Genomic DNA, 21,788 nt, shown 5'->3' with positions numbered 1-21,788 from the left:
CTGGCCATCTAACCCCGTGCTGTACCTGTCCTGGGAGTGTTTGATAGGGACAGTGTAGAGGGAGTTTTACTCTGTATCTAACCCCGTGCTGTACCTGTCCTGGGAGTGTTTGATAGGGACAGTGTAGAGGGAGTTTTACTCTGTATCTAACCCCGTGCTGTACCTGTCCTGGGAGTGTTTGATGGGGGCAGTGCAGAGGGAGCTTTACTCTGTATCTAACCCCGTGCTGTACCTGCCCTGGGAGTGTTTGATGGGGAATGTGTAGAGGGAGCTTTACTCTGTATCTAACCCCGTGCTGTACCTGTCCTGGGAGTGTTTGATGGGGACAGTATAGAGGGAGCTTTACTCTGTATCTAACCCCGTGCTGTACCTGTCCTGGGAGTGTTTGATGGGGACAGTGTAGAGGGAGCTTTACTCTGTATCTAACCCCGTGCTGTACCTGTCCTGGGAGTGTTTGATGGGGACAGTGTGGAGGGAGCTTTAAGTATTGACTCTGGAAATGTTCAGGACTCCCAATATGTTTTCCATCCCAATCTGCAAAGCAAGCTCCCACTAACAATAATGTGATATTGACCAGAACTGTCTCAGTGACGTTGAATGTGGAAAATTGGCCGAAAACACCAGGGACGGAATCTTTATTATAATCCCGGCAGGCCCATTGTGTCTGCATGGTCCTGCCCCACCGAACCTATCTCCTCTTGTCCTAACTCCATCCTCACTCCTCTGGTCCATTCCCTCCCCATCTATATCCGGGATTCCTCTGATGCCGTGCGTCATATTGACAGCTTCCAGTTCGTGGGCCCTAACCGCCTCCCATTCCCCATGGATGTGCAATCCCTCTACACCTCCATACCACACCAGGATGGCCAGAGAGCTCTTTGCTTCTTCCTCGAAAAGAGACCCGGACAATTCCCATCCACCACCACTCTCCTCCGCCTGGCTGAACTCGTTCTATCTCTCAACAACTTCTCCTTTAACTCATCCCACTTTCTACAAATCAAAAGTGTCGCAATGGGTACCCGCATGGGTCCTAACTACGCTTGCCTTTTTATGGGTTATGTGGAACATTCCTTGTTCCAGGCTTACCCGGGTCGCCTCCCACAACTCCTTTACCGATACATTGATGACTATTTTGGAGCAGCGTCATGCTCTCGCCCGGACCTGGAAAAATTCATAAACTTCGTTTCCAGTTTCCACCCCTCCATCACGTTCACCTGGACAATCTCAGACACTTCCCTTCCCTTCCTTGATCTTTCTGTCTCCATTTCCGGCAATAGACTGCCTACTAATATCCAATACAAGCTCACTGACTCCCACAGCTATCTGGACTATAGCTCTTCACACTCTACACCCTGTAAGGACTCCATCCCTTTCTCTCAGCTCCTTTGCCTCCGCCGCATTTATTCCGACGATGCCAGTTTCCAAAATGGTGCTTCAAAAATGTGTTCCTTCTTCCTCAACTGTGATTTCCCACCTACACTTGTGGACAGGACCCTCAACAGTGTGCGGTCTATCTCCTGTGCCACTACCTTCGCCCCCTCCCCTCCCTCCCAGGACAAGGATAGAGTCCCCCTCGTTCTCACATTTCATCACACCAGTCTCCGTATGCAAAGCATAATCCTCCACCATTTTCACCAACTCCAGCGTGATGCCACCACCAAACACATCTTCCCTTCACTCCCTCTGTCAGCATTCCACAGAGACCGTTCCCTCCGAGACAATCTAGTCCACTCTTCCACCATACCCAGTACCTCTCCCATCACCCATGGCACCTTCCCATGCAATCGCAGAAGGTGTAACACCTGCCCCTTTACCTCTTCCATGCTTAACATCCCAGGCCCAAAACACTCATTCCAGGTTAAGCAGGTTAAGCATTTGCACCTCTAGGGTCAATTTGGTCTACTGCATTCGCTGCTTCCAATGTGGATTCCTTTATATTGGAGAGACCAAACGCAGACTGGGTAATCGCTTTGCTCAGCATCTTCAGTGTGCATTCAGGACCCTGACCTTCCTGTTGCCTGCCAATTTAACACAAGACCCTGCTCCCATGCCCACATGTCTGTTCTTGGCCTGCTGCAATGTTCCAGTGAAGCGCAACGCAAACTGGAGGGACAACATCTCACCTTCCGGTTAGGCAGCTACAGCCTTCCGGCCTGAACATCGAATTCAACAACTTCAGATGATCAGCTCTACCCCACCTCAACCCATTAATTTTCATCCCATTTCATTTTAATTGTCTTTTACCATTTATTTCTTTTCTTACTTTATATATATATTCACCCCCCCCCCCCATCTTATCCACCTTTCGTTACCTTTTCTTCCCTTTGCTTCCCCTCCCCCCACATCCACATCTGTCACAGTTTACCCTCTGATGTTAGTTTCTCTGCTGTTTGGCCTTTCATATCTTTTGTTCTCTCTGGGGACTGCCATTAGCACTCTTTCTCCTTGGTATCTGTGGCTATTAGCGCCCCGTTTCCCTGGGTTTCTGAGGCTATGACTCATTTTCCATTCTCACCCCAGAGTATGAATATTTCCCACTTTCTCTGCCCGTTAGCTTTGACAAAAAGTCATCTGGAGTCGAAACGTTAGCTCTTTTCTCTCCCCACAGATGCTGCCAGACCTGCTGAGATTTTCCAGCATTTTCTCCCTGGGGTTAGGGAATCTTTACTGCTTGTTCCCTGTGATGTTCTGGGATCTTTCTGACCCAGCTGAGAGGGCTAACACGGACCCTCTTGAATTGATTGATTTATTGTCACATGTACCAAAGTACAGTGAAAAGTATTTTTCTGCGGCCGAGGGAACGTACACAGTACGTACAGAGTCGACAAAAGAATAATCAACAGAGAACATTGACAAATGGTACATCAACAAATAGTGATTGGGTACAGTGCGGAACAAGGGGCCAAACAAGAGCAGCATAGGGCGCTGTGAATAGTGTCCTTATAGGGAACAGATCAGTCCACATCTAACAGTGCAGCCGCTGCTGACAGTGCAGCACTCTGTCAGTGCTGTAGTGAGTGTGTCAGTCTGGATCATAGGCTCACGTCTCTCGAGTGGCGTTTGGACTAACTAGCTGTTGGCTGAGATGTGAGGGACCGCTACCCAGTGAGTTCTGACTGCTGCTTGGTTGATATGGAGCTTGATTGGGACGGTTTGCTGGGTTGTGACCAACATTTTCTGGAGTTTTGGCAGAGGAAAATCCTGAGCTGGGGCAGCTCAGTTCAGCACCCGCTGACAATAACTCACGGTGCAGAGGCCCTGCAGGAAGCAAAGCCTGGGACTCGCTGGGCTCCAGTGCATCACATGGTCCCCTCATGCAGTGAGGCTCCGGAGGGGGGGGGGGAGCTTTCAAAAATAAATAGCCCGTTGTGAGGAGACATTTTGTGTTTGTTTGACTTGCTGGCAATGAAGCCACAAAGAGGAAAGTTTTGTTAAAGAGCCATTGTTCATGTTGTTGGCCAAAATGTCAGGAATCGGATCCAACCCACAAACCATCTGAATTTGCTCAAAGTAAGCCAGAAAAACCAGAACATTCCAGAAGCTGCTTTCCAGCGCCCCCTGCAGCCTCAGCTCAGTGAAGCGAGATTCCGACTGACCCCAGCCACCGACTCGGTAACCAATCAGCTGGCTGGCCACAGTTAGACTCAGTGCCTATTGGGCTGAAGAAGAAAAATAGCAACTGGGATTCCAGTGTCTGCAGCCAGCCCGTTCCTATAGACATCTGACACACACCCTGACACACTCACACTCACCCTGACACACTCACTCTGACACACTCACCCGGACTCACTGATTCTGACACACGTACTCTAACACACACACTCTGACACACTTACCCGGGCACACTCACTCACCCTGACACACTCACCCTGACTGACTGATTCTGACACACACACCCGGACACACTCGCTCTGACACACTCACCTGGACACACTCGCTCTGACACGCGCACTCTAACACACTCACAGACACACGCACTTTGACACACTCAGTCTGACACACTCACTCTGATGCATTCACTCTGACACACTCACCCTGACACAGTCACTTTAAAACACTCATTCTTTCATGCTCACCCTGACATGCACACTCTGACATGCTCATTCTGACACACTCACCCTGGCACACTCGCCCTGCCATGTGAACTATGACACGCTCACTCTGACACGCTCACTCTTCCACACTCATTCTGACATGCTCACTCTAACATGTTCACTCTGACACACTCTCTGACACACTCACCCTGCCATGCTCACACTGCCACTCACCTTGACATGCTCACTCTGCCATGCTCACTCTGCCACGCTCACTCTGACACACTCACTCTGACACACTCACTCTGACACACTCACCCTGCCATGCTCACTGCCACACTCACTCTGCCACGCACATTATGCCACTCACCCTGACACACTCATTCTGTCACTCACCCTGACACACTCATTCTGACACAATCACTCTGACACGCTCATTCTGCCATGCTCACCCTGACACACTCACTCTGACACACTCACCCTGACCCATTTACTCTGCCACACACACACTGACACGCTCACTCTACACACTCACCTTGCCACGCTCACGCTGCCCCTCTCATCCTGGTCAACTCAAGGGTCCCAGGTTCAATTCCCGGCTGGGTCACTGTCTGTGCGGAGTCTGTACGTTCTCCCCGTGTCTGCGTGGGTTTCCTCCGGGTGCTCCGGTTTCCTGCCACAGTCCAAAGATGTGCGGGTTAGGTGGATTGGCACCTAACCTGCAGGACCCCGGAGCCCGCCCGCGCTGCCTGCTCCTGCCGGTAAGGGAGGTGGTTTAATTGACGCCAGCGGGATTGGCATAACAATAGCGGGACTTCGGCCCATCGGGGGCCGGAGAATTGCCAGAGGGAGGCCCGCCGACTGGCGCGATTCCCGCCCCCGCTGAATCTCCCGTGCCGGAGAATTCGGCGGCCGGCGGGATTCACGCTGACCCCAGCGATTCTCCGACCCGGCGGGGGGTCGGAGAATCCAGCCCTCTATCTCTCTCTCACACACACTCTCTCTCCCTCTCTCACACACACACATTCTCTCTCTCCCTCCCTCACACACTCTTTCCCTCTCTCACACACACTTTCTCTCTCTCTCACACACACTCTCTCTCCCTCACACAGACACACTCTCTCTCACACACACACACTCTCCCTCTCTCACACACACTCTCCCTCTCTCTCACACACACACTCTCTCTCCCTCTCTCACACACACACACATTCTCTTTCTCCCTCCCTCACACACTCTTTCCCTCTCTCACACACACACATTCTCTCTCTCCCTCTCTCACACACTCTTTCCCTCTCTCACACACACTTTCTCTCTCTCTCACACACACTCTCTCTCCCTCACACAGACACACTCTCTCTCTCTCACACACACACACTCTCCCTCTCTCACACACACTCTCCCTCTCTCTCACACACACACTCTCTCTCCCTCTCTCACACACACACACATTCTCTCTCTCCCTCTCTCACACACTCTTTCCCTCTCTCTCACACACACTCTCTCTCCCTCACACAGACACACTCTCTCTCTCTCACACACACACTCTCCCTCTCTCTCTCTCACACACACTCTCCCTCTCTCACACACACACACTCTCCTTCTCTCTCTCTCACACACACTCTCCCTCTCTCACACACACACATTCTCTCTCTCTCTCTCACTCACACACTCTCCCTCTCTCTCTCTCACACACGCTCTCCCTCTCTCACACACACATTCTCTCTCTCCCTCTCTCACACACTCTTTCCCTCTCTCACACACACTTTCTCTCTCTCTCACACACACTCTCTCCCTCACACAGACACACTCTCTCTCACACACACACACACACTCTCCCTCTCTCTCTCTCACACACACTCTCCCTCTCTCTCTCTCCCTCTCTCTCTCCCTCACACACATTCTCCCTCTCTCTCCTGACGTGTTGGCTAGTGTAGACTTGAGAGATGAACAGACACTTCCAACACTGATGAAGGTTCAACTCAATTTTATTAACTACTCCAAACTAACTAACACACGATGACTGTGGGTCTAAATGATGCTAACTTAAACTAGAGACCTAAGCCTTGTCTGAATCAGTTGATTCTCTCAGCACGTGGTGTGAGTCTGTGCTGGGCTGGATGAGTTCTTGTTACACTGAGAGGCAGCACCCAGAATGAGCGGGAACCGTGGTGCCCTCTGCCTTTATAGTGTGTGTATTCTAACTGGTGATTGGCTGCGGTGTTTGTACATGTTGATTGGTCCCTGTGTTTGTCCATCAGTGTGTGTCTGCACCATGATATACTGATGTATATTATGACATTTCCCTCTCTCCCTCTCTCTCTCTCTCTCTCACACACACTCGCTCTCTCACTCACACACACACAATTTCCCTCTCTCTCTCCCTCCCTCTCTCTCACACGCACTCTTTCTCTCACACACACACACTCTCCCCTCTCTCTCTTTCTCTCTCCCCCCCCTCTCTCTCTCTCCCCCTCTCTCTCTCACACACACACTCTCCCCCTCTCTCTCTCTCCCTCTCTCTCTCCCCCTCTCTCTCTCACACACACTCTCCCTCCCTCTCTCTCTCCCACACTCTCTCTCTCCCTCTCTCTCTCCCTCACACACTCTCCCTCTCTCTCTCTCTCTCTCTCTCTCTCCCTCACACACTCTCCCTCTCTCTCTCTCCCTCACACACTCTCCCTCTCTCTCTCTCTCCCTCACACACTCTCCCTCTCTCTCTCACACACACAGGAATGTTCTCTCTGGCACTGGGAGAGTTCCCTTCTCATCCTGCCTTTCTGCCACAGCTGTTATGAGTTGTGTAGCGAGACAGTGGGCCAGTGATTACATTACTGGGTCAATAAACCAGCGAATGAGAGTTCACGTTACAAGTTGGGCAATTTGAGAATTTGAGTTCAGATTAGAAAAAAGTGACCATGAAACGGTGAGATTGCTGTTTACATCCCCAACCAGCTTGTGTCAGTCATTTCTAGGATGGAATCCTCTCGTTACCCAGTCTGGGCCTGTTTTGGAGATTATGTCGTGCCACCTTGACCAGCAGACGTGTTTTGTTCTCTCATACTTTCATGTTCCGTGCCCAAAGCCTCAACCAAGAATGATGACCGACATCCTCGTGTATTCCTAGAAGCCTCAGATACGACACCTGCCTGTGGTGAGATGTCCTTTGACAAGCAGGTTTCCTGAGCATCACTGATTGTGGCAGCTTCTCTGTGCAAACGTTGGCTTCCTGTATTACAACAGTGGGTACACTTTACAAAAGCATTCAATTGGCTGGCCAGTGCGTTGGGATGTCACGGTGTAGTGAAAGGTGCTATAGAAATGCAGGCTGTTTCTTGCCGTCTTCCCCCAATGCATTTCTGTTTCTAACCCGGGAGGCTTACCCAGCCTCAAACTGGGCGTGTAAAAATCAGGCCAGTGGGTCTCCGATCTCAATCCCAGGACAGGGATTTGGTGAACATAAGAACATAAGAACTAGGAGCAGGAGTAGGCCATCTGGCCCCTCGAGCCTGCTCCGCCATTCAATTAGATCATGGCTGATCTTTTGTGGACTCAGCTCCACTTTCCGGCCCGAACACCATAACCCTTAATCCCTTTATTCTTCAAAAAACTATCTATCTTTACCTTAAAAACATGTAATGAAGGAGCCTCAACTGCTTCACTGGGCAAGGAATTCCATAGATTCACAACCCTTTGGGTGAAGAAGTTCCTCCTAAACTCAGTCCTAAATCTACTTCCCCTTATTTTGAGGCTATGCCCCCTAGTTCTGCTGTCACCCGCCAGTGGAAACAACCTGCCCGCATCTATCCTATCTATTCCCTTCATAATTTTAAATGTTTCTATAAGATCCCCCCTCATCCTTCTAAATTCCAACGAGTACAGTCCCAGTCTACTCAACCTCTCCTCATAATCCAACCCCTTCAGCTCTGGGATTAACCTAGTGAAAGGGGAAGAGAGTGACCTGAGCTGGTTGAACAAAGATTGGTGTCGATGTCCGGCCCACGCTGATTGTTGTTCCTGACTGTGGCCTGGGCGAGACTGTGTTTGGTGCTGAATGGTCCAAACTGGAGCATTGATGAGCAACTCCCCATAGCAATCAAATTTTCCCCACGAGTGATACAAAGAACAAAGAAAATTACAGCACAGGAACAGGCCCTTCGGCCCTCCCAGCCTGCGCCGATCCAGATCCTTTACCTAAACCTGTTGCCTATTTCCCAAGGATCTACTTCCCTCTGTTCCCTGCCCGTTCATATATCTGTCTAGATGCATCATAAATGATGCTATTGTGCCCGCCTCTACCACCTCCGCTGGCAAAGCATTCCAGGCACCCACCACCCTCTGCGTAAAAAACTTTCCACGCACATCTCCCTTAAACTTTCCCCCTCTCACCTTGAAATCGTGACCCCTTGTAATTGACACCCCCACTCTTGGAAAAAGCTTGTTGCTATCCACCCTGTCCATACCTCTCATAATTTTGTAGACCTCAATCAGGTCCCCCCTCAACCTCCGTCTTTCCAATGAAAACAATCCTGATCTACTCAACCTTTCTTCATAGCTAGCACCCTCCATACCAGGCAACATCCTGGTGAACCTCCTCTGCACCCTCTCTAAAGCATTCACGGTTATGCCATCGCTTGTGCTGGGCCCTTGGTGAGGGACAGGCTCCTGGTGGCTCCATTCCCCTGCACCCAGCCTGATAGCTGTTGTTGATACATGAACCCTGACGGTAAGTGTCAGAAACTAAACCTGGGAATGCCTGACCCCCAATCTCTCACTTGTCCAGCTGGGGTCACGGGTCAGCCAATCAGGGGCAGCAGGTCAGGCTCAGTTTATCCCTCGTCTTCTCCATTGCCGAGCTACACAGCATCCCATCGTGTCAACCCCCTCAGATTGGCGAACTTCTGCACTGGCGCAAACTCAGTCTATCTTTTGCTGAAAAAGGCAGCCCACATTGCGTTTGCCCCACCTTGCCCAGGTGATGGCAGGGGAGCTCCCTATCTTGGGCATGACCGGCAGTGTGGGATGTCCATGCTGGCACCCACCTTGCCCAGGTGATGGCAGGGGAGCTCCCTATCTCGGGCATGACCGGCAGTGTGGGATGTCCATGCTGACACCCACCTTGCCCATCGTTGCTCAGTCAGTCTTTGAAACAAGTGCTTTGTGACATTGAAGGATCACAGAAGCTGGAGGAGGCCATTCAGCCCTGTTCAAGTCGGCTCCATCCCTCAGTGCGATGACGGCTGACCTGGTTGTGGTCTCAATTCCACCTTCCTGTCTGCCCTTTACCTGAGAAAGATTTCTTTAACTATCAATAAATTCAAACGCAAAGCTTCCACTCGTCTCCGGGAAGAATTCCACAAACCAATGGGAGGAAACGGCTTCTGAAAAGGGAGACATTTGAAGGGCGGCGCTGTGGCGCAGTGGTTAGCACTGCTGCCTCACGGCGCTGAGGTCCCAGGTTCAATCCCGGCCCTGGGTCACTGTCCGTGTGGAGTTTGCACATTCTCCCCGTGTCTGCGTGGGTTTCGCCTCCACAACCCAAAGATGTGCAGGGTAGGTGGATTGGCCACGCTAAATTGCCCATTAATTGGAAAAAATTATTTGGGTACACTAAATTTAAAAGAAAAAAATTTATATTCAAAAAAGGAGACATTTTAAGATACGGGAAACAAATCACGCTGCAGGTATCCTCTGAACATTTCCCAGTCTCTCATTCCCTGTCCAATTCGCCGTGTGCTGGGTGCAGCCTATTCCTCATCTCCTTTAATCCATTTATAGTCGCTAAATTTGCCCCTCAACGCCCTATGGCTGAGATGAACTCCAAACATGCAATGAAAACAGAAACTGGCGGAAAGGCCCAGACGGCCTGACAGCATCTGTGGAGAGAGAAACAGAGTTAACGTTTCCAGCCTGTGCTCCTCCCTGGGAAGTTATGGCATTGAATTCAATAGATCCGCTAACTTGGGCTGGGATTCCTGGTAGCTGGAGGATGCAGAGGGGATGGAGACATTGTGGGACTGAAATACAGCCAATAGAGCAGAGAGTTGGAGGGAACCCAACAAATGGGGGTAACTCAGATACCGGGTTGGGTTATCGAAAGCTACGGTTTGCAAAGTTGAAGGTTCGATTGTGGTTTTCCGTTTCCATTAAGTCTAACCCACCTCACGGTTGTGACTGAATTTTAATGCTGTCTTTATATTTGCCTTCCAGATTTTGATTCGGAAACAAAAAGGGTCCAAGACATGCTTTCTGGGATGGGGAGACCTCAGGTATGTGTCCTCATCTTCACCGCAAAAAAAAGAACTCAAGGGATTTGGGCCACTCGGGAATCTCTGTGTTTGGAGTGAGGAAATGTCTGGGAGACGGGATCAGTCTCTATTTACTCAGGGAAGTGGTTAGAAAGTGGAACTCACTCCCCCAGGAAGTGCTGGAGGTGACACTCCAATCGGGACCGGAATTTCCCACCCAAAGGCAATGGACCTTTCTTTAGTCCGACAAATGTTCTGTCCCCGCCGGCAAGAATTACTGCCATGGGCAAGATGGGAAAACCCCGATCACAAAATCAGAAGCTAGACAAGTACATGGCAGCAAAGGGAAAGGAGAGATATATGGAATGGGCGACGCTAGCCCTGACCGGGGGGGTGAATCGGGTCCCGGGATGGGGCACGGAGGCTGCCGTGAAACATGGCCGGTTTCACGGCAGCCTTTACGACTCTCCGCATTTGCGGAGAATCGCGCCCCATAACCCTTAATCCCTTTATTCTTCAAAAAACTATCTATCTTTATCTTAAAAACATTTATTGAAGGAGCCTCAACTGCATCACTGGGCAAGGAATCCCATAGATTCACAACCCTTTGGGTGAAGAAGTTCCTCCTAAACTCAGTCCTAAATCTATTTCCCCTTATTTTGAGGCTATGCCTCCTAGTTCTGCTTTCACCAGCCAGTGGAAACAACCTGCCCGCATCTATCCTATCTATTCCCTTCATAATTTTATATGTTTCTATAAGATCCCCCCTCATCCTTCTAAATTCCAACGAGTACAGTCCCAGTCTACTCAACCTCTCCTCGTAATCCAACCCCTTCAGCTCTGGGATTAACCTAGTGAATCTCCTCTGCACACCCTCCAGCGCCAGTACGTCCTTTCTCAAGTAAGGAGACCAAAACTGAACACAATACTCCAGGTGTGGCCGCACTAACACCTTATACAATTGCAGCATAACCTCCCTAGTCTTAAACTCCATCTCTCTAGCAATGAAGGACAAAATTCCATTTGCCTTCTTAATCATCTGTTGCACCTGTAAACCAACTTTTTGTGACTCATGCACCAGCACACCCAGGTCTCTGCACAGCGGGATGTTTTAATATTTTATCATTTAAATAATAATCCCTTTTGCTGTTATTCCTACCAAAATGGATAACCTCACATTTGTCAACATTGTATTCCATCTGCCAGACCCTAGCCCATTCACTTAACCTATCCAAATCCCTCTGCAGACTTCCAGTATCCTCTGCACTTTTCGCTTTACCACTCATCTTAGTGTCATCTGCAAACTTGGACACATTGCCCTTGGTCCCCAACTCCAAATCATCTATGTAAATTGTGAACAATTGTGGGCCCAACACGGATCCCTGAGGGACACCACGAGCTACTGATTGCCAACCAGAGAAACACCCATTTATCCCAACTCTTTGCTTTCTATTAATTAACCAATCCTCTATCCATGCTACTACTTTACCCTTAATGCCATGCATCTTTATCTTATGCAGCAACCTTTTGATTGGCACCCTGCTCCCTGAGGCATGCCCCCTCTCAGGGGATAGGGAGCATTAGTAAGCCCAAAGAACCATAGATGGCCAGAGATATTCAGGGTTCAATGAGAAGGAAAAGAGAGGCCTTTAGCAGGTACAAAGGGAGCAAATCAGGGGAGGCATTAGTGGAGTGCAGAAGATGCAGGGTGGAGCTTAATAAAGCAATTCAGAGAGCAAAGAGGGGATATGAGAAAGATCTGGCTGATAAGGGTAGGGGAAATCGCAAGATATTCGATAAATATATCTATAGAATCAATAGAACCCCTACAGTACAAAAGGAAGCCATTCGGCCCATCGGGTCTGCACCAACCCTCTGAAAGTGCATCCTACCTAGGCCCATTCTCCCTTGCCATCCCGATACCCCACCTAACCTGCACATCTTTGGTCACTAAGGGGTAATTTATCATGTACAATCCCCCTAACCCACACATCTTCGGATTGTGGATGGAAACCCCGCAGACACAGGCAGAAAGTCCAAACTCCACACAGTCACCCAAGGCCGGTATCAAACCCCTGTCCCTGGCTCTGTGAAGAGGAGAAGCAGAGAATGAGTAGGGCCCATTCGGGACAAAGGGGGAAATCTGTGAATGGATAAAAGTAGCACAGTGGTTAACACTGTTGCTTCACAGCGCCAGGGACCCGGGTTCGATTCCCGGCTTGGGTCACTGTCTGTGCCGAGTCTGCACGTTCTCCCCGTGTCTGCGTGGGTTTCCTCCGGGTGCTCCGGTTTCCTCCCATAAGTCCTGAAAGACGTGCTGTTAGGTGAATTAGACATTCTGAATTCTCCCTCTGTGTCCCCGAACAGGCGCCGGAGTGCGGTGACTAGGGGCTTTTCACAGTAACTTCATTGCAGTATTAATGTAAGCCTACTTGTGACAATAAAGATTATTAGTATCATCGGTAGCGTGTTGAACGAGTACTTCACATCCGTCTTCATCCCAGAGAATGAGGAGGTAGATGTGGAACTCAGGGAGAGAGACTGAGGTTCTTGAGCAAATTGTCATCGGGAGTGATTGGGGGTGTTGGCAGGAATCTCCAGGATTGGATGAATTGTGCCCCGGGATGCTGTGGGAGGAGAGGGAGGAGACACCAAGGTTATACAAACATTGGAGTTGTGCTGGGGGGGGGGGCGATGGGGACAAAGGCTGTGTGATTGAGTGGGGGGCAGTTCGAGGGCTGAGATCGTGTCATGCAACCTCCTGGAATATGTCCTTCAGGATTTGGCAACTGTAATCTCGGGAAAGGATAATTCAGTGAGAGAGTGCTCAAAGTGTGGAATTGTGTCCCTGGTGAGCTGTTAATATTGCTTCAGCCAAGTAAATACATATGGATTTCTTTCAGGAAATAAGACCTCGGGATCGCGTATCTGAGTAATCTGGGATGTGACGTGTGCTGAGTGGATTGGGGAGGAACTCTTTGGCCCTGTGGTTTCGGCAGCTCTCCCCCCCCCCCACACACCGGGGGTTTTCCTCACCTCGTGTCTGTGTGTGCTGTAGGTTCATTAATAGAGATTGGTTCCTGCGATTAATCAATGACTTCATCATCGTTGTGACAGTTGTCGATTCTCTGGACCACGAGTCAACTCCTCAGGTTCCAGTTTTGGTGTTGTGTAGTTTTCAGTTCGCCCAGCAGATGGCCCACTATTACCAGCAGATTGAGGTCCGTGTTCACCTCGCTGTTGATGAATTATTTTACAGGAGATTTTTTACTTTCCGGGATTCCCAGTACTGTGGCCTCACCTCCCTGTATGGAAACCGCCTGGCTTTGTTATACATCATTTCAGCGAGTTTTTGCAGGCCTGATTGTCACCTGGGGTGGGAGTTGAAGGTGTGCGGAGGGTTGAAGAGAGCCAGTGATTGAACCCCATCATCCCCAAACTCCGCACTACCCCCCGACCCTGCACTTCCAGCTAGATCCACAAGGTGGAGTTTGGGCTCTGCCTGACCCACTGAGTCAACAAGGCGCTCACTGTTCTTAATTCTCAGACACGGCAACTGACAAACAAGGAGCAGGTGGAGGCCATTCAGCCCCTCGAGCCTGCTCCACCGTTTAATAAGATCAGTGCTGATCTGATGGTGACCTCAAATCTGCCTCCCGCCTACTCCCAATAACCTTTCACCCCCTTGCTTACCAAGAATCTATCCACCTCTGCCTTAAAGATATTCAAATAGCTTGGTCTGGATTCTCCCAAAATGGGACTATGTCCGCCCGCCGCTGTAAAAACGCTGGCGTTTCACTCCGATCAGCCAATTCACTCACCTGCAGGGGGCGAGCAGGGACCCGGAGTGCTTCACACAGCTTTGGCTGCGGAAACGGGCCCCCGCACTTCGGTTTCGAGTCCGCGCATGCGCAGAGCGGCGGCCTTCAGCGGCCGTGCCGAGCTCCATGGCGCACTCGGACCACATGAGGCTCCCGAACGGCGATAGATGGTTAGAACATTGCGGTTGGGAACTCGGCCGGTCGGGAGCGGAGGATCGCTGGGTGGGCCTCTGGCAATGATCCCCCCAGCCGCGCGGAGTACTCCGCGATCACGCTGATTGCCGGGCCGTGGAGAATCGCTGGACCGGTCCCAGGCCCGATTTCGGCATGACAGTCGATTCTCCACACCCAGGCCGAACGCAGTTTCGGAGCGGGTCTGCGGAGAATCTAGCCCTCTGTCTCCATCACCTTCGGAGGAAGAGAGTTCCGGAGATGCAAAATCAACTGAGGAAGATAATTCCTCATCATTTCCGTTTTAAATGGGTGATCCTTGATTTTTAAACCATGGCCCTCGCTCTAGATTCTCCCGCAAGAGGAAACATCCTCTCCACATCCACCCTGTCAATAACCCTCAGGATTTTACATGTTTCAATCAAGTCAACTCTTACTCTTCTAAACGCCAGGAGATACAAACCCAGCCTGTCTATCCTTTCCTCGTAAGCCAACCTTCCCATTCCTGGTATCAGTCTGGTAAACCTTCTCTGAACTGTTTCCAACATATCTACATCCTTCCTTAAAGAAGGAGACCAATACTGTGCACAATACTCCAGATGTGGTCTCACAAGTGCCCTGTACAAAGGAAGCAGAACATCCCCACTTTGGTAATACTCACAATAAATGATAACCTTCCACATCTTATATAACTCCTTTATGATCATAAACCATCCCCAGGATGCTTTGCGGGAGCAGTCAATCAAACGTTGACGCTGGGTCACACGACGAGATGTTAGGCCTGGGGGGCCCAGATGTTCAGACAAAGACATTGGTTTGAGGAGAAACCTAAAGGTAGAGAGAGAGGCGGAGAGGTTTAGGGAGGGACTTCCAGAGCTTGGAGCCCAGGCGGCTGAAGGTACGGCCACCAGTGATGGAGGGGTTAAAATCAGGGGTGTGCAAGAGGTGGGAACGGGAAGAGTTCAGAGATCTCGGAGGGTCGCGATGCTGGAGGAGAATGCGGAGAGAGGTGGGAATGGGAGGAGTTCAGAGACCCCGGAGGGTCACGATGTTGGAGGAGAATGCGGAGAGAGGTGGGAACGGGAGGAGTTCAGAGATCTCGGAGGGTCGCGATGTTGGAGGAGAATGCGGAGAGAGGTGGGAACGGGAGGAGTTCAGAGATCTCGGAGGGTGATAATTGGAGGCATTGAAAGAGGAGGAAACAGTGTAGGTTAACGATGAGTGAGAGGGACTCGGTGTGGGTTAGACAGAATACAGTGGGCTGGATTCTCCCATTGGCAGAATAAATGCTGATGCCGGCGTGGGAACAGTGACGTTTTACACCAGGCAATGCCCAGCAAAAGCTGCACCGATCCTCCGTCCGTCTGGTGGGGGGGCAGCAGCCGTGCAGCGTAAAGGGCTTTACCTACGGATAGGGCCGGAGAATATCCGGGCCCCTGGCCGTGCATGTGGAAGGCGGCGGCCTGCAGCGCCCGACCCGTACAACATGGCATGGACCGTGTGTGGACCCCGCCTGCCAGATAGTGACCCCCCTGTAACCAGCCTCGCCACTCCCCCGGACCACCCCCCCCCACCAGCCCCCCCCAGCCCTCGATGAAGCCCCCCCCCCCCTCCCACCGCGTCTCCCCCCCCCCTCCCCCAGCTGTGGCGGCACAGGAAACATTCCGCAGCCGTCACGCGAGGTTCTCAAAAAGAAAACAGAAGTGTTCCGCGCCATCAGGAATTCGAGCCATCTGGGGGGGGGAAGCATCGGGGGTGGGCCTCAGCTGACATCCTGAGGAGCTTCGCAAAAGCCCCCCGATTTCGGCGCAAGGGGGATTCTCCGGCCGATCGCCAAAAGCGATTTTGGCGTCGGCCAGCGGAGAATCCAGCCCAATGTTTTTGTTGAATACAGGGTGCAGTAACGTCCTCTTTCCTCTCTGGTGTAATAGCCCATTGAGCCACCAGGTGGGGCTGGTAAGCAGATTCTTTCCGGCCTTTTGAATGGATTACCCAGGATCTCTGTTTTGTGACCCAAATCTGATTGGAGCACGCTAGCGGAGAAACCTAATGTCCCATTCACCAATTCAGCTTTATTTCCTTTTCAATTTCACAATTGACCGGTTCTGAACCGGAGGTATGGCATAGAGGGAAATTAGGCCGATTGGATCAGTAACTGGCTATCACATAGAAGACAGAGGGTGGTGGTGGATGGTAAATTTTCATCCTGGAGCCCAGTTACCAGCGGTGTACCACAGGGATCAGTGCTGGGTCCTCTGCTATTTGTGATTTTTATCAATGAATTGGACGATGGAGTTGAAGGTTGGGTTAGTAAATTTGCTGATGACACCAAGATTGGTGGAGTAGTGGATGAGATGGAGGGCTGTTGTAGGCTGCAAAGAGACATTAATAGGATGTAGAACTGGGCTGAAAAGTGACAGATGGAGTTTAACCCTGATAAGTGCGAGGTGATTCATCTTGGTCGGACAAATTTGAATGCGGATTACAGGGTTTACGGCAGGGTTCTGAGGAATGTGGAGGAGCAGAGAAATCTTGGGGTTCATGTCCATAGATCTCTGAAAGTTGCCACCCAAGTGGATAGAGCCGTGAAGAAGGCCTATAGTGTGTCAGCGTTTATTAACAGGGGGCTTGAGTTTAAGAGCTACGGGGTTATGCTGCAACTATACATGACCCTGGTGAGACCACATTTGGAGTATTGTGTGCAGTTCTGGTCACCTCATTATAGGAAGAATGTGGAAGCATTGGAAAGGGTGCAAAGGAGATATACCAGGATGCTGCCTGGTTTGCAGGATAGGTCTTATGAGGAAAGGTTGAGGGAGCTAGGGCATTTCTCTTTGGAGCGGAGGAGGATGAGAGGCGACTTAATAGAGGTTTATAAGATGATGAGGGGGATAGATAGAGTGGACATTCAGAGACTATTTCCTTTGGTGGATGTAGCTGTTACAAGAGGGCATAACTATAAGGTTCAGGGTGGGAGATAGGGGAGGGATGTCAGAGGTAGGTTCTTTACTCAGAGAGTGGTTGGGGTGTGGAACGCACTCCCAGCCAAGGTAGTGGAGTCGGACACTTTAGGAACTTACAAGCGGTTATTGGATAGGCATATGGAGTGCACTAGAATGATTGGGAGTAGGTTGATTTGATCTTAGTTTCAGACTAGTTCGGCACAACATCGTGGGCCGAAGGGCCTGTACTGTGCTGTACAGTTCTATGTTCTATATATGAACAGTTTGGTTTCTTACAATTTTGCTTTCGAATTCATGCAAATTCCTGCAGTTCGGAAAACAGACTCAATTTGCAGTTATATCGAGCCATTAACATTGGACTTCGTGGGGTGGGGTGGGGTGGGGGGGGGGGTGCGGCGGGGTTGGGGGGGGGGGAATGCGAGAGTCAGGCCAAAGGAACCAGGTCCCTGCTGTCCTGTTGCTGTTACTACGGGGATGGTTGTGAATTGGTTGAGTGTGGGCCTTGTTTATCAGCGATCAAAGGGTAGCCCACTTTCTCAGTAAGACGTCACGGAGCGGAATGGGCTGGAGATGGGGGAAAGGACATGAAAGAATTTGAGTTTCTCTCCCAGGTTGAGTCGGGGTGAGGGCTGAGAGTGAGGGAGGAGCGAGAGTGAGAGGAGGCGGGAAGGAAGGCGGGCGGAGGAGTTGGAAAACAGTCAGAGGCAGGGAGGAGAATGTGGGGTGAGAGGGGAAATGGGAATGGGAAACTGAGGGAAGAGCAGGTGGGGATGCGGGTGAGAACAAACTGGGGGTTGAGCAATGCAGGGGGGAGGGGGGGAGAGAGCATGTGTGGCGAGGAGCATCGCGGGGGAGGGGGAGGGTGAGGTTAGGCAACAGTGTTGTTGTGGAACTGGAAGGTTTGTATTAAGTCAACTCCATCGTTCACCCGGCATGTTTGCAACTTCGACCTGACTCTGAGCTGAGCCTCTGACATATCTCCTCCATCGCCCAGGCCACAACATCACCTCGATCCACTCCTGCCTCATCCGTCTGCCGAAAATGGAAAGCCAGACAGGACGGAATAGGACTCTCCGATCTGGAGGTGACAAAGGAGTTGGGAGAGCAGCGATGGGGGAGATTGAAGTAACTCATCTTTGTAGAGGATCTGTGAAACACGTTTTTCACCCTCTCCTCATCCTTGTTCTGTCAAATAAAGACTCAATTAGCGGCCACTCCACCAACCCCCTGGTGTCCAACACCTTTAACCGACAGAGCTCCTCGTTTCTCTCACATTCTTCTTCAATCTACAACTGGTGAACTCACTGTCTGAAAATCCATGCCAACCTCGCCACCTCTCTGTGAGTCCAATCCTGGACAATATTGATTCTTCATGAAGATTCGCAAAATATTCACATGGGAAACAGCAGAACTGCGAGGAATCAACTATCAGGAAAGATACAGCAAACTGTATTTCAGTTAGGGAGCCGGCGGATGCGGTATTGTCACTGGGCAAATAATCCAGAGACCGAGGGTTCAAATCCCAACAAGGCAGATGGTTGAATTACAAACTCCACATATTCTGTAATTAAATGTCTAATCAAGACCATTTTTTGTTTTAATTCTGTCTCATGTGTTTCCTTTGCCAGGTGTCCAATGTCCAAGCGCGGGCAGCTCTACTCACCTGGGCCCCTCCCCTAGGCCTGATCAATGGGGACAAACACACAAACGGCCTGCCTTACACCTGTAACTATGAAGTGGCCTCTTCGGATAAGGGAAAAGATGGGAAATACAAAATTATTTATAGGTGAGAAGACCCAACGTCTGGAAATTCACACTGGTAATGGAACAGGTGTCAGTGACTGGGAAAAGCAATCAAGCATCCGGTGTCAATGCTCCAAGTACGGGGATAGCACAGGGTTAGACACAGAGTAAAGCTCCCTCTACACTGTCCCCATCAAACACTCCCAGGACAGGTACAGCACGGGGTTAGATACAGAGTAAAGCTCCCTCTACACTGTCCCCATCAAACACTCCCAGGACAGGTACAGCACGGGGTGAGATACAGAGTAAAGCTCCCTCTATGCTGTCCCCATCAAACACTCCCAGGACAGGTACAGCGCGGGGTTAGATACAGAGTAAAGCTCCCTCTACACTGTCCCCATCAAACTCTCCCAGGACAGGTACAGCGCGGGGTTAGATACAGAGTAAAGCTCCCTCTACACTGTCCCCATCAAACACTCCCAGGACAGGTACAGCACGGGGTGAGATACAGAGTAAAGCTCCCTCTACACTGTCCCCATCAAACACTCCCAGGACAGGTACAGCACGGGGTTAGATACAGAGTAAAGGTCCCTCTGCACTGTCCCCATCAAACACTCCCAGGACAGGTACAGCACAGGGTGAGACACAGAGTAAAGCTCCCTCTACACTGTCCCCATCAAACACTCCTAGGACAGGTACAGCACGGGGTTAGATACAGAGTAAAGCTCCCTCTACACTGTCCCCATCAAACACTCCCAGGACAGGTACAGCACAGGGTTAGACACAGAGTAAAGCTCCCTCTACACTGTCCCCATCAAACACTCCCAGGACAGGTACAGCACGGGGTTAGACACAGAGTAAAGCTCCCTCTACACTGTCCCCATCAAACACTCCCAGGACAAGGTACAGCGCGGGGTTAGACACAGAGTAAAGCTCCCTCCACACTGTTCCCATCAATGACTCCCAGGACAGGTACAGCACGGGGTTAGATACAGAGTAAAGCTCCCTCTACACTGTCCCCATCAAACACTCCCAGGACAGGTACAGCACGGGGTTAGATACAGAGTAAAGCTCCCTCTACACTGTCTCCCTCTACACCAGGGGTGGGCAAACTACGGCCCGCGGGCCGCATGCGGCCCGCCAAAGGTCTTTATGCGGCCCACCAAGATCAAGTCATTAAAAAAAATGTTTTAAACAATTTTTTTTTTAATTTTAAGGTTAATGGGGGGGGGGGGGGCGTTGGGTTACTGGTATAGGGTGGATACGTTGACTTGAGTAGGGTGATCATTGCTCGGCACAACATGTGTTTCATGTGAAGTTTCTACTTTAAAATATTAATTAATAAAAATTAATTGCTTTTTTTTCTTTAAAAACCTTTTATTTGGGCTATTTTAAATATTAATTATTTTACTTAATATACTATGTGGCCCTTTAAAATTGTGAATTTCTGAATGTGGCCCTTGCACGGAAAAGTTGCCCACCCCTGCTCTACACTGTCCCAGGACAGGTACAGTATGAATCAGAAGAACGATTAATTGGATTTGAGCTGATGCATTGTGCTTGAACAGTGAGTCAAAGTGCATGGGGAGGTTCATGGGGATTCCGTTGAGCTCAAATAAACTTTGATGAAGGGCAGCATGGTGGCGCAGTGGTTAGCACTGCTGCCTCACGGCGCCGAGGTCCCAGGTTCGATCCCGGCCCCGGGTCACTGTCCGTGTGCAGTTTACACATTCTCCCCGTGTCTGTGTAGGTTTCGCCCCCACAACCCAATGATGTGCAGGCTCGATGGATTGGCCACGCTAAATTCCCCCTGAATTGGAAAAAATAATCGGGTACTCTAAATTTATTTATTTTAAAAACGTTTTAATGAACAGATCTGGCATATTGGCTGTTCTCCAGAATTCCTGTAGTGAATCCCAGACCATAAGAATGCCAACTTTGTGACAGCTTCCTACCCAGCACCCAAACCTACCCTGTGAAAAAACCATGATAAAAATAACCAATGGGGCCATGAGGCACATCGGGAGTAGGAGCTGGAGCGGGCCATTCAGCCCCTCGAGCGAGCCATTCAGCCCCTCGAGCGGGCCATTCAGCCCCTCGAGCGGACCATCCAGCCCCTCGAGCGGGCCATTCAGCCCCTCGAGCTGGCCCATTCAGCCCCTCGAGCCCTCTCCGCCATTCAACTCCACCATAGCTGATGACCTTCCTCAACACCATTTTGCTGCCTTATCCCCGTATCCCTCGCTGTCTTTAGTCTGGTGAATGGTTGTGATCTGTCCGGGTCGCACAGCCTGAGGGGCGGTGGAAGCAGATTCAATAATAACTTTCAAACGGGAAATTAATAAATACTTCAGTGGAAACCATTTGCAGGGCTATGAGGAGAGAGCATGGGAGGGGGTTTAACTGGACAGTGAGTGGCCAGGGTGCTGCTTCACTCTGTTTCAATTCTAACGAGTCTGTTTGCACTGTTTTCAGCGGAGAAGAATTAGAATGCAGTCTGACTGATTTACAACCAACCACAGACTACCATATCAGGTAAGTGTATTTGGACAGATCCTTCAAATGGAATAGTTGTTTGGTCAGACAGAACTTGAAGCTTGCTGAGAAGAGGGACATGTTGCTGAAGGATCTCCACCTGCACTTAACAGGACAAACACAAGGGGCGGAATTCTCCGACCCCCCCCGCAGGGTTGGAGAATCGCCCGGGGGCCGGCGTAAATCCCGCCCCCGCCGTGGCCGGAATTCTCCGCCACCCGGGAATCGGCGGGAGCGGGAAACGCGCCGCGCCGATCGGCGTGCCCCCCGCGG

The 21,788-nt window shown here is 50.6% G+C and overlaps 1 protein-coding gene across 1 annotated transcript in view; it reads left to right on the top strand.

Annotated features, from left to right (window-relative positions):
- The window catches only part of LOC119975671 (fibronectin type III domain-containing protein 3B-like), a 417,529-nt gene that overhangs the window by 268,250 nt on the left and 127,491 nt on the right, over window positions 1-21,788 (top strand). Inside the window, exons 7-9 of the mRNA XM_038815453.1 lie at window positions 10,245-10,303; window positions 18,866-19,023; window positions 21,456-21,515. Coding sequence (XP_038671381.1) covers window positions 10,245-10,303; window positions 18,866-19,023; window positions 21,456-21,515 — 277 coding nt within the window. The remainder of the gene's footprint in view (window positions 1-10,244; window positions 10,304-18,865; window positions 19,024-21,455; window positions 21,516-21,788) is intronic.

The sequence above is a fragment of the Scyliorhinus canicula genome, chromosome 13 (genome assembly GCF_902713615.1).
Source record: "Scyliorhinus canicula chromosome 13, sScyCan1.1, whole genome shotgun sequence".
NCBI classification, from domain to species: domain Eukaryota; kingdom Metazoa; phylum Chordata; class Chondrichthyes; order Carcharhiniformes; family Scyliorhinidae; genus Scyliorhinus; species Scyliorhinus canicula.
Note: the sequence above shows the minus strand (reverse complement) of the source record. Positions and strands in the feature narration are given on the sequence as shown.